Raw genomic sequence first — 15,754 nt, 5'->3', positions numbered from 1 at the left:
CGTCACTATATATATGTGTGTGTGTACATAGACAGTATAGGTTCGTTCACTGCATGTAGTTAGTGGAATGTATTTATTGTATATTATGGAGTAGTGGAGTACACCTAGTGAACCTGTTTCCCTGGCGGGCTTTTACAAAAAACAAAAACAACAATAATGTTTTTGCCAACAAAATTTTTACATTATCAATAAACAACGATGTTTATTTGTTGAATTTGAATATCATTTGCGTGTAACAACTGCAAACAATCATAATTAACTATTTAGGCAGATGATTGAAATGTTTTAAAGAGCTGTAATACTATGTGAATGGATGTTGACATTATTAATTTTATATTTAATTAATAACTGTTATTATTTTTCTTCGCTATTTAAATGAAAAGAAACAAAATTATTATCATAGAATATCAAAAAATTGATAAGATTAAAGATTAAATCAAAAATATTTGCCTGCAGGCACAGTGCACAGTGTCAGTTAGCTAACGAAAATTGACATTGGAAGAAATAATCATCGTATTTTTTAACAAATGATAACAGATATTTAAATAAGTATTCCTTTCAGTATGACATAATTATTTGACATTAGCCTTTTAAATAGTAAATAAATAAAAAATAATTTTCATATTCCTGTACATTTTTCGTCCGTTGGTCCGTTCCAGACCCATCCAAGGGTGGCGCAGTTCGCCGCGCCAGCCGTAATAAACGCGCGGTTTACACGGCTACTTTACGATTTCTTACACGCGGAGATGCGGAAGTTCGTTTCTTGCAAAAGTCGATTGCGTTCTTTTTGGTTGCGACGCTTATAGAGTGCAAATGGCAGCAACTCAACGGCCTCGGCCGTTAGTTACGTTATGCTATCCAAAGTTTTCCTATGAAATTAGTCGAATTTGTGGAACTGACGTTCTACATTTGGCTTTTTTCGTCTACAACCAAACCAACACGTGAATCAACCGGTGAAGACTTGAGGATATTTATCGCACCACGTGTTTTCTCTTTGGCCTTACACCTTTTCGTGCCGCATTGCCGTCGTCAAGGAGGTACTCAAATGCTGATTTTTTGGATTACCACGGTGCAAAATGAAGAGAGTTATTCTCTTCGTGAACGGCACGACGGTCAACGGCAAGGTTAGTTTTTACAATGATATATCATGCGAGTGCTTCACATTAATTTTACGTCCCATTTTGGCTATCGATTGTAATATCTATTGTCTCGTAAATGTCGAAACAAGGGTCTTGCATAAAAATAGCGATTTTCGAGTTGACAGATAATTCAAGTTGATTTCATAGTGATGTGGTTTTTCACGTGGAGTAAAGTAAAAAAAATCAAGAACTTCTCTTTCCTGGGGGGTGGCATATGTAGATTATATAGAAATATGGAGTGTAACTTTTCCAGCTACTTAAATGTAAGGATCTGGACCAACTGAGTTAGTCTCAAAGGTAGTGGAGCTATTCACATAGAAATGAAACACGACTTTCATTGTGAACGTTCACAATGAAAAAAATTTGTCACAACGTTCAAAACCTCAAAAATGAGTGAACAGACCTACATTTTGCTCAATTAGATGTCATTAATCAAGCAAAATATAGGTCTGCTCACTAATTTAGTTGTCATCAATCAAGCAAAATGTAGGTCTGTTCACTCATTTTTGAGGTTTTGAACGTTGTCACAAACCCTTTTCATTGTGAACGTTCACAATGACAATCGTGTTCCATGTCAATGTGAATGGAGCTAGTATCTGACTGTCGACCAGACAAAAGATTTGTTCTGGATTAAGCTTGGAGCGCTCCGAGCTGCTCCAAGCTAAACCTCAAACAAATCTAAAAGCTGGTTTGTTCAAATCCTGATGTAAGGTAAATTCAGGTAATTCGGGACACTTTTCAGTAGCAAAATTTTCATCTCCACTTTTTTTAATGTCCCTTATTTTTTAGAATTTTTTAAAAAGATTTTTCCTGTAGTCGGACGTTATTTTAAGTAAAAAAAAAAAAAAAATCTTGTAGTGCTTTTCTAAATGTTGAAAAATATGTTATTTTAAATTTTTTTGTAATTAAGCCTTTGCGGGACATATGTACGCCAGATTTCAGCTTATTCTGGACACCTATTAAGTTAAATCGGGACACATGTAAGATCTTTGTTTTAAGAGAGTGTATTTTATATTTTGATCAGTTTTAAAATTATTAAGTAGTCTAACAAATCGACTTTTTTCAAGAAATATAAAAACCAACGAAAAGTCATTTTGTACAAGATTTTAATCTTAATTTTATTCACTTAAACGTCCAATAAGTGACAAAATATGAAAAAAAATTAGTTAGGCAAAACTTCTTGTTTTATTTTAAGTTTTGATTGTAAAACTTTCATTTCGTGAATAACCAAGGTTCGTCCTATTTCATCAACTTGTTTTTCGTAATTATGTATATCTGTTCTCAACTTTTGTCTGTTTTCTTCATTTTCTTCCAATTTTATTGCGTTCTTAATTTCTTTTATTTTTTTAAAAATGTCTTTTTTTTGTTTGATTAGAGACTTTTTTTTTCTTGTAAACTTTTATTTAAAATTGATTTTTTTTTTTCATATTTCTAGCTTTTGCTCTTTTTTGTTTATTCTGTAATACTTTTTGTTCCTTTTATTTCTTTTCCGTTTCTTTCTTTTCTAATTATTAGTTTCTTTAATTTCTAATTTTCTTATTAGTCTGTAGCAAATACTTTTGTACAGAATCCAACAGCAAACCTTTGGTTACTGGAAATTCTGTAGTAGCACAATAAATAATCCAGTTAACAATTTGATCTTCGTCATCTTTTGAAAAAAAAATTGGATGTCCTGCTTTACTGTCTATTGGTGATAAGCCCTTATATATTTTGCAAACAACGTTGATTTTGGAATATCAAAAACCCTAGAAGCCTCCCTCACTGTGAATTCCCTTACAATAAGTAAATACTTATATAAGTTGAGATTACTTACTGTTTACAGTAGTATTAAGGTTATGATGTTTGTTTACATGTCGCATATACCTTCAATTGACTAATTACACTTCAATTTTACGTGAAAACTGTTCCCCTTGATCTAATAATACACTTAACTGTTTAATTAAAGTGAAAAAAGTTAATTAACTAGTAGTTTTTTACTGTATTGACTAAAAAATGAAAGTTGTGCCTCGCGAAGATATGATGTGTCCAATAATACCTTAAGGAGTAAAAAACGTTAAGGTAAGTCGGGACACACCGTCCAGAATTGGCTCATCAGTATCTTACTTGTGAGGTAATGTGGGACGCGCAATTTTAAATTATCAAAGTTGTTTTCATGACACTATTTATGAATAAATTATTTCAGGAAACACTACACTAATCGTTGGAACATTTTCCGCCTACTTTCCATCTTATAAATCTTTTTTTAATCATATATGAGTATACTCGGTCATCTCCCCGGCACGGAAGAAAACTTGGTTGTTGACGGCTGCCGTCAGAACACCTTACAACATTTTTTTTTCGCATTACTCTTTGCTATTAATTATTTTACTTTTTCGTTGCTTTAGATAAATAAAGGCTTGAAGAATATTGGGATTTTTTTTTTTTTTTTTAAGACTTGTTTATCATTTATAAATACAGTTTTTAGTCTGTGTCCCGAATTAGCTTAAGAATTTGAAGTGTCCCGAATTACCTGAATTTACCTTAGTAGATACAAAAGTTATGCACTACAACGTATTGAACATAAAATTTAACGAGCAGAATCCATAACCACTGATAAAACAACTTCAACTTGGTATTCAATAAGTAGTTAGCATAAACTTGATTATTACTACCTGTACTATTAGGTTCGTTCAAACCCCCTTTTGGTTCGGTTCGGTCTGATCGGTTCTGGGACTAAAAAACATGCGTTCACGAAAGTTTGGTTCTAGATCCGACCGACTCAAACTTTTGGTTCTGGAACCGAACTCTCGTGAACGCACGTTTTTTTTGGTTTCAGAATCGACCAAACCGAACCAAAGGGGGGTTTGAACGAACTTATTAAGTTAGTAACCATAAGACTTAACGGTTTCCATATTTCATCAATTACTTGTCGTGAGATTTGTTCGCAAGCCAATTTAAAGTTGAGTAAATGCGGGCGTTATATTTATATGATGTATTTCAAACCACGAAACAGTCACATAGCTCCATTAAAATAATAATAGAAAGGCGTCTTGTCATATACAATACGCCTATATACAGATATAAAAAAAAAAATGTTTTTGATAAAGAACGATTAGAATTAAGTGTCCCCCCTTAAACACTTATCTCCCGCCATTATCGGCATACCGGACATATAGATTTGTTCCATCATACAAGGTGTTCGGAGCGCTCTGAGCAACCCCAGAAGCGCAAAATTTGAACGTTCTAAATATTTTATAATAAATAAGAAGTACGAATACAAAAAGATGGCAATAACTGTGTTCAGTAATTATTTGTGTCAGTTATTACTGTCGTATTTTATTAGTTTAACGTTATACCTCTTACTTGTGTTTTAATCTTATAGTTGTCAGTATTCGAATTTCGTGGTTTTGTAAGTTAAAATACTGCAAGTGTACTTTCGGTAGCTCCGGTAGTGGTTTATGATACCTTTATACCTTGTCCTTATATTTAAGTACCTTTAATGGCTTGGAGAAATTAGAAGGAGAAATAAATACCGAACAGTAAGCAAAACACAAGCTGTGTTAGCTATTCGCTTCGTCGGCTTCGTGCAGCAATTTGAAACAACGCCACCTGCAGGGGAAAAGATGTCGATGCTAACTAACAAAAATACACGGCATTAGATAGACAACGATGGGTTACAAATGTTTATTTTAACAATAATAAATATTTAACAACTAAAATAGGTTTTTTCAGTCCCAAATAGCACATTAATTACAAATAATACTTGTTTTTAATTTCATGAAAAAAAGTAAATTTCTAGTATAAAATGGGTATAATTTATGAGTGAGCATAGTAAATATTACTTCTTAATGGGCTTATTTAATAGTACTTCACGAAATAAATTGTTATTTGAAAAAAATACAACCATCAAAAGAGAAAAAAAATTTTTTTTTAATAAGGAACAGGTATTTTTCAGCGCTTAAAAGTATACTCAACACCCGAAAAAATTACGTCAGTTAAATATACATTACTTTTAAAATAAACGCTTGTAACAGATCATTGCCCATAAAATTATGTGTATTCTTGTTAGTTAGCATCGACAACCTTGCAGGTGGTGTTGTTTCAAATTGCTGCACGAAACAAATACTGAGTATGTAAATTGTTAAAAAACACTTGGTTAATGTTAATGTACCTTCAACAAGTACTATTTTTGTTATAATTTATCAAAAAGATGATAATAGTTTTTATAATATGAGTTTTTATTTTTACGTGTGCGCAGCATAAGATGGATACTTAATAAAATTCAGCTCCTTAATAATTTAAGTTATTTTAATAGTTATCATGAATAAAAACAAGAATGATATATTTAAAGATACTCACCTAAATGGCGAATTTCAATATATAGTATCTTAGCCTGGTTTTTCGTAAATAGTAAGTAGTTGTTTGTTGCCTTCGACATTATGAAAAATAATAACTGCTGTACTGTAGTCTACTTTAAAACCTGTTTTAATCGCTCCTTGTGCGAATTTTTACATTAATTTTTTAGACTGCTGTAATATTTTATTATGCGTTAAAGTATTCAAATTTATGTATGTATTATTGATATACTAGTGTTACTTGCAAAATCGAACTGAATTTTTCAATGATTGGTTTTTGGAAATTATTATTGTTCTAGGCTTTCATGGTAACGTATTCTTTGGAGGAATTGTTGAAAGAAGCTAGCATGAAATTCAAAATTCAAGCCAAACGACTCTTTACTCCACAAGGAGGTGAAATCGATGATTGTAATCTTATAAGGTGTGTGTTAAAATTTTGTAATAAAATTTAGCAGCTAGGATGTAAGTTAATTTAAATCAGTTGTATTAACCAACAACTATTAATAAGTCTTCAGTAAATACATTTTTTACTAATGATTTCAAGTGATGTGTTAAATTACAAAACTACTTTAGATATATAACAAAGCAAGATGAAATAATACATTTAGAAAATGCGACATCCACAAAAAAATTCTAAAAATATGTTAAGTTAGACTTAAACTAATTCTAACATTGTTGTCTAGGGACTTGTCGACTGAACACATCTTGTTATCTAAGCATTTTCATACAATTTATCGCTTAAACATTAAAGCATTAGAGTATAGAGATTGCCACTTAGGTTTATTGTGTAATTGATTATGACAGCGTACATAGTTTGTTTAGTAAAATAAAAAAAAATTTTTCTTTGTCGCTGCGTTTTTTGTATAATAACACGAGCCTAAGTTTAGTTCTTTTCGTAAGAGTGTCTATATTAAGACGTTAAACTTTATTATTCTTTTTTTTATCTCTAACAATATAAAGTCACGTGATTTAAAATATTACAATATTCATACAATTTTTTGACACTTTTATTCGTGATAATTTGAAATTTTACTGCTTTTTCTAAATTAAAACGAATCCATAGAACCTTTTAGGATCTTAAAACGTAGTACTTAGTTATACTGTAAAAAAGTAATTGAGGTTTTCGAAAATTTGCGACACATATGTCAAAAGATTTTATTTGTAATGCAAATGAATTAATGTAGTGTTGAATACGCAATCACATCAAGTATTTATAGAAGTTATTAAACTAAAATAATTATATATTTTACAGAGATGATGACCTGCTGTATGTATCTTGTGGTGAAGATTTTGCTTGGAGTAGTGTAGATCTACCTAAACGCAATGAAAACTCAGATTGGATAACTTTGAATGTTGGGGGACAGTATTTTTCTACTACGAGAAGCACATTGATTAATAAGGAGCCTACGAGCATGCTAGCTAGGTAATATTTAAGTATAAGATAATAAAAGTAACACCTCAGATAAGAGTGTTACATTAATTTTGAAATCTTTTAACGAAAATTTTTATCTGCACTTCAACATTAACCTTCACAAAAACTAACTTTCTGAGCCGCATATCTATCTACATTCGTATAAAATATTGTCTCTTCATTGTTATTATATTAATTCACAGAATGTTTGCTGGAAACGATCAAAATGAATTTAGAATAGAACCAAGTAAAAAGGACAAAACTGGAGCTTATTTGATTGATAGAAGTCCGGCATATTTTGAACCAATACTAAATTATTTACGACATGGACAACTTATAATCGATCCATCTCAGAATCCAGAAGGTATGTAAATACTTCACAATTAAGACGCACTTGCTTGCCAATATACATAGAAAACATCTCCTATTATTTACAATCTTTGCTCTACAAGAGTAAAGGTAAACCCGATTTTTTTCAATTCCTACTCAATGCATCAAATAGTATGATAAATATTACTATTCATACATGAGTTGAATCATTCTTTAATAAAAAAAAAAAATTGGTATTATTAGGTGTACTACAAGAAGCCAGGTTTTATGGGATTGAAGGAGCAATTGAAATTTTGGAACAAACAGCTAGAAAAGAACATGATAAAAAACACACATCTCCGTTAACAAGAACTGACATTTTAAAATCCATAATGCAGACACCTACGAGTGCTGAATTGCGATTTCAAGGCGTAAATTTGGCAGGTGCAGATATTTCGCGCCTGGACTTACGAAACATTAATTTTAAGGTATTTTTCCTAAAAAAACAATATTTTTTTTGATGACTTATTTAAATTTAAAATAAGAGTACTCCAAAGTACTAGGATTGAATAGGTATTTTATCAATTAAAATTCCATAAAATTATTAAATACGTCTAATTTTTTATTAGAGATAGCTGTTGTAAAAATGTGCATCAAATGATTTTTTTATGGATTCTAATTATGATGTCGATATATAATTTCTAAAAAATGTATTTTAAACATTTTTTTTGAAAGTACTTGTAATGTTGAAAAGTTGGTGGAGTAACACCACATAATGTTCAGAAACTATATTAATGCCCTGCGCAGTGAACTGATACATCCAACTTACGACTGTAATTATATTACTGTAATTTTATGTGGATAGTTATCATAACTTGAAATATTCCTAAATTGTAGTTTTATTTTTTATTTTTATATAAAAAACTTGATTATTTTTATTTATTCATTGTGTAAACTTCACGCATACAAGATAGACCAAATGGTATTTTTTCCTTGCTACTATAGTTTATGCTGCTATCAAGCACTCTCTATTTCTGTTTGCGCAGTTTTACTGTCGGTTAACTTACATGAACCCAGTAAGTTTCTGTTGGTTGGTTGATGAAATCTTCATCATTGAGATCACTTTCGTTATATATCTCTAGTAGCATCCTTGAACACGTCATTGTGGTTTCCTTGGTTTTTGTTGTATTAGACATATGTTCACGGCTGTCTAGTGAAACATTGCATTTTTTAGGCAGCAGGTCAAAGGACAGCTTCACTTCATATCCCTTTTATCGTATGTGTAAGCATACTCCTCGGTTATCTTCTTAATTGCTGGATATGATTTGTTAAATGTGTGTGTAATGAACAGTTACTTGATCCTCTAAGAAATTTCTCCATGAGTTCGAAGAACGAAAACTTATCGCCAGACAAAAATTGCCCGTCTATTGTTCAAAATTTATAGCCTAAAACAGCAAAAAAAACTTTCATCTTGAGATTTAAACCTCTTGATTTCCTTTTCTTTAAGTAATTCCTAATCTCCTCTAATCGAAAAGACTTCTAAATACTGCGATTTTCTGAATCCTGCAGCGATTTAATGGTAATATAAATGTACTTAGTTACGTTAATAATGTTACAAATCCTCATAATGCTGTCAAAAAGTCCAAAAAATTAACAAAAAATTTTCTAATTAAAAGATTTTTCACAGTATCAAATAAAAAACGTTTAGAATAAAATTTTTATCATATCTTCAACACATTATTATTGTGTTTGCAGTAAAATAAATTAGTATGTTTATAAAATATTTTTTGGTAAAATTTTTTTCACAGTAGTTACAAAAAAAAGTTTAAAATTCAACTTATTAAACTACTAATTCTCATAAATAAAAATGTATCGAAAGATGCACTCATTACAAAATATTTAAAGTTCAATTATGTCCGTACGTATTTACTTATTTTTGTTAAAGTTTTTTCAGAGTATATTTGAAAAAAAGTTTAAAAATATTTATTTTCTGATACATGTGATACGAATCTCACATCTATCGCAAATGCATTTCCTACAATTTAGCTACTTATAAATTAATACTTATACTTGAGAAATATGATTTTTTTTTTGGTAACCATTTTTTCACAGTAGCTACTATAAGAAGTTTAAAATTTAACTTATTGAAATTCACCTGTAGATGCCCTAAAAGTATCATAAAAAAATTAAAAATTATTATTTTCTTCTCATGTTTGAAAATAAATAAATTTAACCACGGTACCAGTTGTATTTAACTAAATTATTTTATTAGTAAAAGCTTTTTCACAGTAGTTACAATGATAACGTTTAAATGAAATGTTGTCATGTATTACGCTGAGCATGCATTAATTCATATCACATTCGAATTATTGACAAACATTCTTCATGGCTTACGCATTGATGTTACCAGTTATATAAGTTTTTTTATAATATACAATCCACACAATAGTCATATACAATACTGCATGCAGTTGGTAGTATAAATTAATAAATAAAAAAAAATGTTTTAATTTTTTTTTAAATAGTTGATTTTCATGGCAAAGAGTTAACATTCTGCAAAATATTACGAAACCATTTCTCCAAAATATACAAAATATTATTGACAATATTTGAATTAAACGTACGTTAACTTAACGCATACGTACATGTTTACAAAAAACGTTTACTTGAAACAAAATTGTAAAATCATGTCTAAGGACTTGCATCTCTATGCGTACGGATATGCTTAATAAAACGTTTACCTAACGTAAAATTTTTAAATTACATTCGAGGATTTAATTCTCTACGCGTACGGATATGCTTTCAAAACGTTTACCTAAAATAAAATTTTAAAATCATGTCTAAGGAATTGCATCTCTATGCGTACGGATATGCTTACAAAGACGTTTACCTAAAATTAAATTTTTTAATTATGTTCAAGGATTTACATCTCTACGCGTACGGATATGCTTATCATGAATGTTTACTTCAAGCTTATATTATTATAATGCTTGAGAATTTGAACTCACGCGTACGGATATGCTCAATATAAATTTCTGTCTTTGACACGTTTTAATGCTTATATTGCAGTAATCTAAATTCTACGCATATAAATATGCTTATAATAAACGTTTAATAAGAATATATAATTTATCAAAGCATGTTAAAAAACTAATCCATGCTCACAAAATATTGTTACTCACTTAACAGAGTTAAATGTAAAAAACTAACGTTTCGTGACTAGCTTTTTGATTTTAGTATCAAAACTACAAATATTCATCAAAAGCGAAACTAATACTCTTGTTTATTTTGAGCTATTGTTGAGATTCATGAAAGTTATATGTACATGGTTTTTGCTAAGCAACAAATAAAATCAGCCGCTTAGGCAGCTTAGTACAGCCGTTTCATTCATTACTTTTTCTCCTTATTATTTAATTATGTAAGAATGTTATATTTTGTTGAATAAGTTAAGATCTGTTCGACACGTAGTAAAGAAACAAGGAAATTAAGCTTGTCAATTAAACTGCTTTTACATAAAGTAAAAAAGTTTTTATGATTCTTTCCACTTTGCAATCAATTTTGTTTATTTTTTTCTATTTTTTCTAACGACATATTTCGGTATCACAAAGTAATTTAAATGCACACGAAAAATATTTTATTTGATTTCAGTGGTTTAAAAACGCTCAATTTTCGCTGTCATATAATTTGTTATATTTATTACCTAAAATGTAAACAAAAATTAATCTAGTCTACTTATATACTCCTATTATTGATTCGTTAAAAAAATCTAAATTAATGAGATACTTTTCTATTCATTGTAGTTAACAATATATCTTCTGTTAAGTTGTAATGTTTATATTTTTATGGAGTCACTGTATCTACAATATTTTACTAATGTATGAAACATGTAGTTCTGAGCATTCCGTATAATTTTATGAATAGCATCCTGATGTTAATAAATGAATTATAATAAAAACATTGTTTTTTTTTCATTTTTTAAGACCCACCTACAGTAATCGATAATTTTTTTTATAGAGAATACTATTTTCAAATTTTCTAATACACTTTATGACTTGCTAAACTGTAGGCTGAATAGCATGAATTATGATTACAAAATGATGAGTATTGTTAATTTTTTCCTTGTATTAGAAACCAGAAATTTTGGGATAATTTAACTAATTGTTACAACAATTACATAAGCTTTTTGTAATTGAATAATTTTTGTTCAGCTTCAATTTTTAATGAATTTTCTATGCCTGAAATTTTATTTAGTCTACTATAACTTGTGTTTATTGATACATAGTTTTGATTAATAGTGTCAACAAATAAATATATCAGTTTATTACAAAAGTTTCTATACTATGTTATATAATACTTTTTACAGCTATCTAAATAATACAGATTTGCAAGGCATATTACGAAAAAAACACTACATGGTTGCATGTACCTGTAATTGATGTTGTATTTCATTTGAAATGTTAAATATATTTCATCAATAGTAATTCACCATAGTTTCTAGTTCAATATTATTTTTCGAAGATTAAAAATTTTTCCATCATTTGTTTCGATTTTGAATCTATCCTAAATTAAGTAAGTATGTATTTTTTTAAAATTTCCATTGAAGTTATTAGTTTTCTAGCTACAGATGTTTTTGTGTTGTCATAATCATCTCAGCATAAATTAATTACTTCATTAAGTATTCTACTCGGTCTTTTTTTTTTTTTTTTTTTTTCTTTTTCTTTAATAATATCAGTCTTCCAACAATATAACGATTTTTTTCGAATCATAATCAATTAAAATTAAGCGCACTGCTCAGAAATTTTCAACTTGGTACTGTACTTAATCAAAAAGTTACATGTAATCATGGAATAAAAAATGTATAAATTAAAAAACTGATCGGATAAAAATATTTTATCGTACATTCAAGCATTCGAACGCATATCACATTTATTGCAGTATGCAAACTTGCATGGATGCGACTTGAGTGGCGCTAACTTGACGGGCTGCTGTCTTGAGCGAGCGGACTTGTCGTCAGCAAATCTGGAGGGCGCGCATCTGGTATGCGTCAAGATGCTCTGCGCTAATCTTGAAGGAGCCAATCTTCATGCTTGTAATTTTGAAGATCCCGGTGGTTTGTCGGCCAATATGGAAGGAGTTAATCTCAAAAACGCAAACCTTGAGGGCAGCAACATGGCCGGCGTTAATTTGCGCGTAGCTACTTTGAAAAATGCTGTGCTCAAGAATTGTGATCTTAGGGGTGCTATACTCGCCGGTGCAGATTTAGAGGTAGGATGTATGCTACACAAATATTTTAGAAATAATTATATAAGTGGAACTTTCACAGTAAAAAAAATTTTAATTTGAGAAAAATAAATAGCGTCCGTTTGAAGTTGAAAAGCTTTTTTAACTTGATATATTTTTTGCATTATTTTTTTTTTTTTTCTGATGAAAAAAATATTTTTGTGATTTAAAACAAAATGATTATTCAGATATGTACTGATAAGCCGGTTAGTACTCATTTCTCTTAATTTTTTTTTTTTTTTACTGAATTTATTTAAACTCTAAAGTATGTCTGTGGAAAGTAATAGATTTACCAAAAAAACCTCTACGTAACTAATGAAACTAAGAATTTATTTTCGAGTTAATCTACCGTGTTTAAATCGCTGTTGCAATGAAAGTTGTTATTATGCATTAAAATATCTTCATTCTCATATTTTAAAAGACAGCCTAAAAATTCTCTTTGAGGAACTCTGATTTTCTTAGTGATATTTTTTTGCGTCTTGTAAATATAAGATTTTAAATATAAATGTATAAAGCGTGCATCTCTTACAAACAATGTTGCAAAATACATCTTGAAAAGTAGGATGATCATTCTTGTGTAGATTTTTTTGTTTTATGTGAGTATAATTCAAATGTGTTGTTGCTTGCAAATAAATGCTAAAAAATGTGGCTTTCCTTTTTAGTTTTCTGATTAGCGTTGTAGGCCGGAAAATAACTTTATAATAGATATAAAAAAAAAGTAATCACTGACGGCTCAGTTTTACCTCATGATCGCAATCTTTTTAAATTATGGTCTCCTAAAACTTTATCGAACGACAATATTAATTTCAGTGTTGCAACCTATCAGGTTCAGATCTCCACGAAGCAAACCTACGGGGAGCCAATTTAAAGAACGCAACTTTCGAGTTGATGCTAACGCCACTACACATGTCACAGACAATCAGGTAATGTAAGGAAAAAAAATTGGAAGAATCCAAGCTTGATTGAAAGCCTATTTTATATAGACTTTTGTAAACGCTGAACTTTTCAATTAAGGTCATCGTACCCTCTATATTTGTGCTAAAAAAATATTGATGAATCCATCAAGTCTCTTTGAAGTTAAGATTTTCTGTTAAGCTTTTGAAATTGTTGATTTGTGCCGAACAGATGATGATTTTGTGCAAGACTATCTTTTATTTGATTGTCTAATCTATTGGATTATAAAATAATATTTAGTTCGCTCATCAAAAGTGATGTTACGATTATTTTTGAATATATTAATGGTAAAAAATTTCAAGACGAAAAAAAAATAAAATAAAAAACGTAAGAATTAGCAAACGGAATGAAGTAGAGAACAGGAGTATGTAAAAGCATTTATTTAAATTATGATTAAATTAAAAAATTTGTGATGTAGTATAACGGATTATCCAGTTATAAGCTAATATAACGTATGGAAGTAATATTTACTATGTATAAAGGCTTTGTTCATTACTTAAAAAAAATTCATTGACAATTTGAAAGAAAGTATTAATCATGCAAAGAAAATTATTTTAAAACTTTGACTAATTTTTTTGGTGGGAGGCAGAAAGCTCTCAATAATGAAACGTTTTAGAAAAAATTAGATGTTTAAAAAATTATGATAAAATATTTGCGATGATTTAAAAAATTATACAAGTAAAAATTTGTATTATAAGTGAAGAAGTGAAAAAAGGAATGAAGACTAGAGAGAAACAATGGTGCCAATCAATTTACAGTGCTTTTCATGAACCTTCCTTTGAATATAAGCTAAATTTGTAAAAATATGTTTTGACCAACCAAGCTCCCTACTACACTAGGATCGGAACAAGCTTGCGTGTAAGACCTATACATTGTACATGACCACAAGTTGAAGTATGATCATCGTTTTTCATGTAAATTACGTATTTTTTTTATAAGTATGAACTAAAATTTATATTTTAAAATCATGACATTTATGCAACAAATATACGTTATTTATAAATTTAATAGCTATGCCATTACGGTACATAGTTTCTAATGTGCGTGATATAAAAAAAATCTATACTCTAATTATTACGATTATTATTATACTAAGGATCATTATTATTATTAAAAAAAGCTCTTATTATAATCATAGTTAACATTTTTATTATCATGGTCACTTTTTTTTTCTTTATCTCCATGTTATTCGTAATGATTTTGTTGGCAGTCTGAATAACTGAATTACCGTTGTATGGTATAAGCCAAACACAAATGTTTTTTGTAAATTGTAATTTTAACAATTTAATAAACAATATCTCCTTCAAACAATATTTCAAACTTCATTAACCTGTCACTATACTTGGAATTTGTTTTATTGAATAACATTTTTTATCAATGGCTATTAAATAGGGAAATTTAGTTTAATTTCAGTATCAAAATATGTTTTATTATTAACGGTATTTTAAATACCGTTCATTACTATAAATTTAACGTACGCGATCCAATATCAACAAAACTTTATAATTTTATTCTGTTATGTTTTCAAAAAATTTATTAAGTACCCAATCAAATGTATTCTCTACAATCTTTTCATTTTTCGGGACCGCCGATTTAAGTGTATGAAAATGTTTTTTCTACAATTAATATTCAAACTTCGAAATAAATGTTTTGAATAGTCAAAATATCTATATGATTCAGCACTACGAAAAGTTTTTCATGTATTTCATCAAAATATAATTCCTGTAAAAACGGATACATGAATCTAACAAAAAACAAATCGCACTTGCCAAGTTTTTTGCTCATCAAAGCCCTTAAATCAAGTGAAGGAAAGCAAAGATGAAAAAATGCAAAAGAGGTGCATTGAATTAGGTCTTGCAAACTCTGCTTCGTACGCCTCTCTTTGTTTCTTATTCTTAGCAAAAAGTTTGCGTTCAATTTTGTTATCTTGTTTCTCAGGACAGCCAAGTTTCCCATTAAAGTCAATGCTGTACGTAAAAACAAAAGAGAGTGAGAAACAAAAAAAAAAAACGTGTACTTTAGCAAGTTTAGTAGAGAGCGAGGAGTGAAATGTATCATATACTCGGGCTTATTTTAACTGTGCTTGAGTTTTTGTAATTGTAAAATTTTTTGCAAAAAAATTTTTTTTCTTATTCTAGTTTATTGTTCTTATTATGAATTGATATTACGGGGGCAACATTTTTTCTTTTATACATTTTTGAAATTCATGTGGTGGCTATATAAAAAATAGTATTTTATGGATCTCATTACTATTGTTATGTAATTAATAGTTTATTTAATGTAAAATTAGAAATATATTTTAAATCTATCCTAATAGCATGACTTTC

General features: G+C 29.2%; 1 protein-coding gene across 1 annotated transcript; it reads left to right on the top strand.

Annotated features, from left to right (window-relative positions):
- Positions 1-719: 719 nt before the first annotated feature.
- LOC106638538 (BTB/POZ domain-containing protein KCTD9) lies at positions 720-13,610 on the top strand. The gene is made up of 7 exons (XM_089590603.1): positions 720-1,124; positions 5,773-5,894; positions 6,726-6,896; positions 7,088-7,248; positions 7,458-7,681; positions 12,129-12,458; positions 13,284-13,610. Exons 1-7 carry the CDS (start codon positions 1,077-1,079, stop codon positions 13,398-13,400), a joined length of 1,173 nt encoding a protein of 390 aa, XP_089446729.1. The 5' UTR covers positions 720-1,076; the 3' UTR covers positions 13,401-13,610.
- The last annotated feature ends 2,144 nt before the right edge of the window (positions 13,611-15,754 follow it).

Source organism: Copidosoma floridanum, unplaced genomic scaffold, assembly GCF_036245765.1.
Source record: "Copidosoma floridanum isolate Cflo_tuat_1 unplaced genomic scaffold, Cflo_Japanese_pri ptg000012l, whole genome shotgun sequence".
Classification (NCBI taxonomy): Eukaryota; Metazoa; Arthropoda; class Insecta; order Hymenoptera; family Encyrtidae; genus Copidosoma; species Copidosoma floridanum.
The sequence above is the reverse complement of the archived record's forward strand: the minus strand, read 5'-3'. Positions and strand labels throughout refer to the sequence as shown.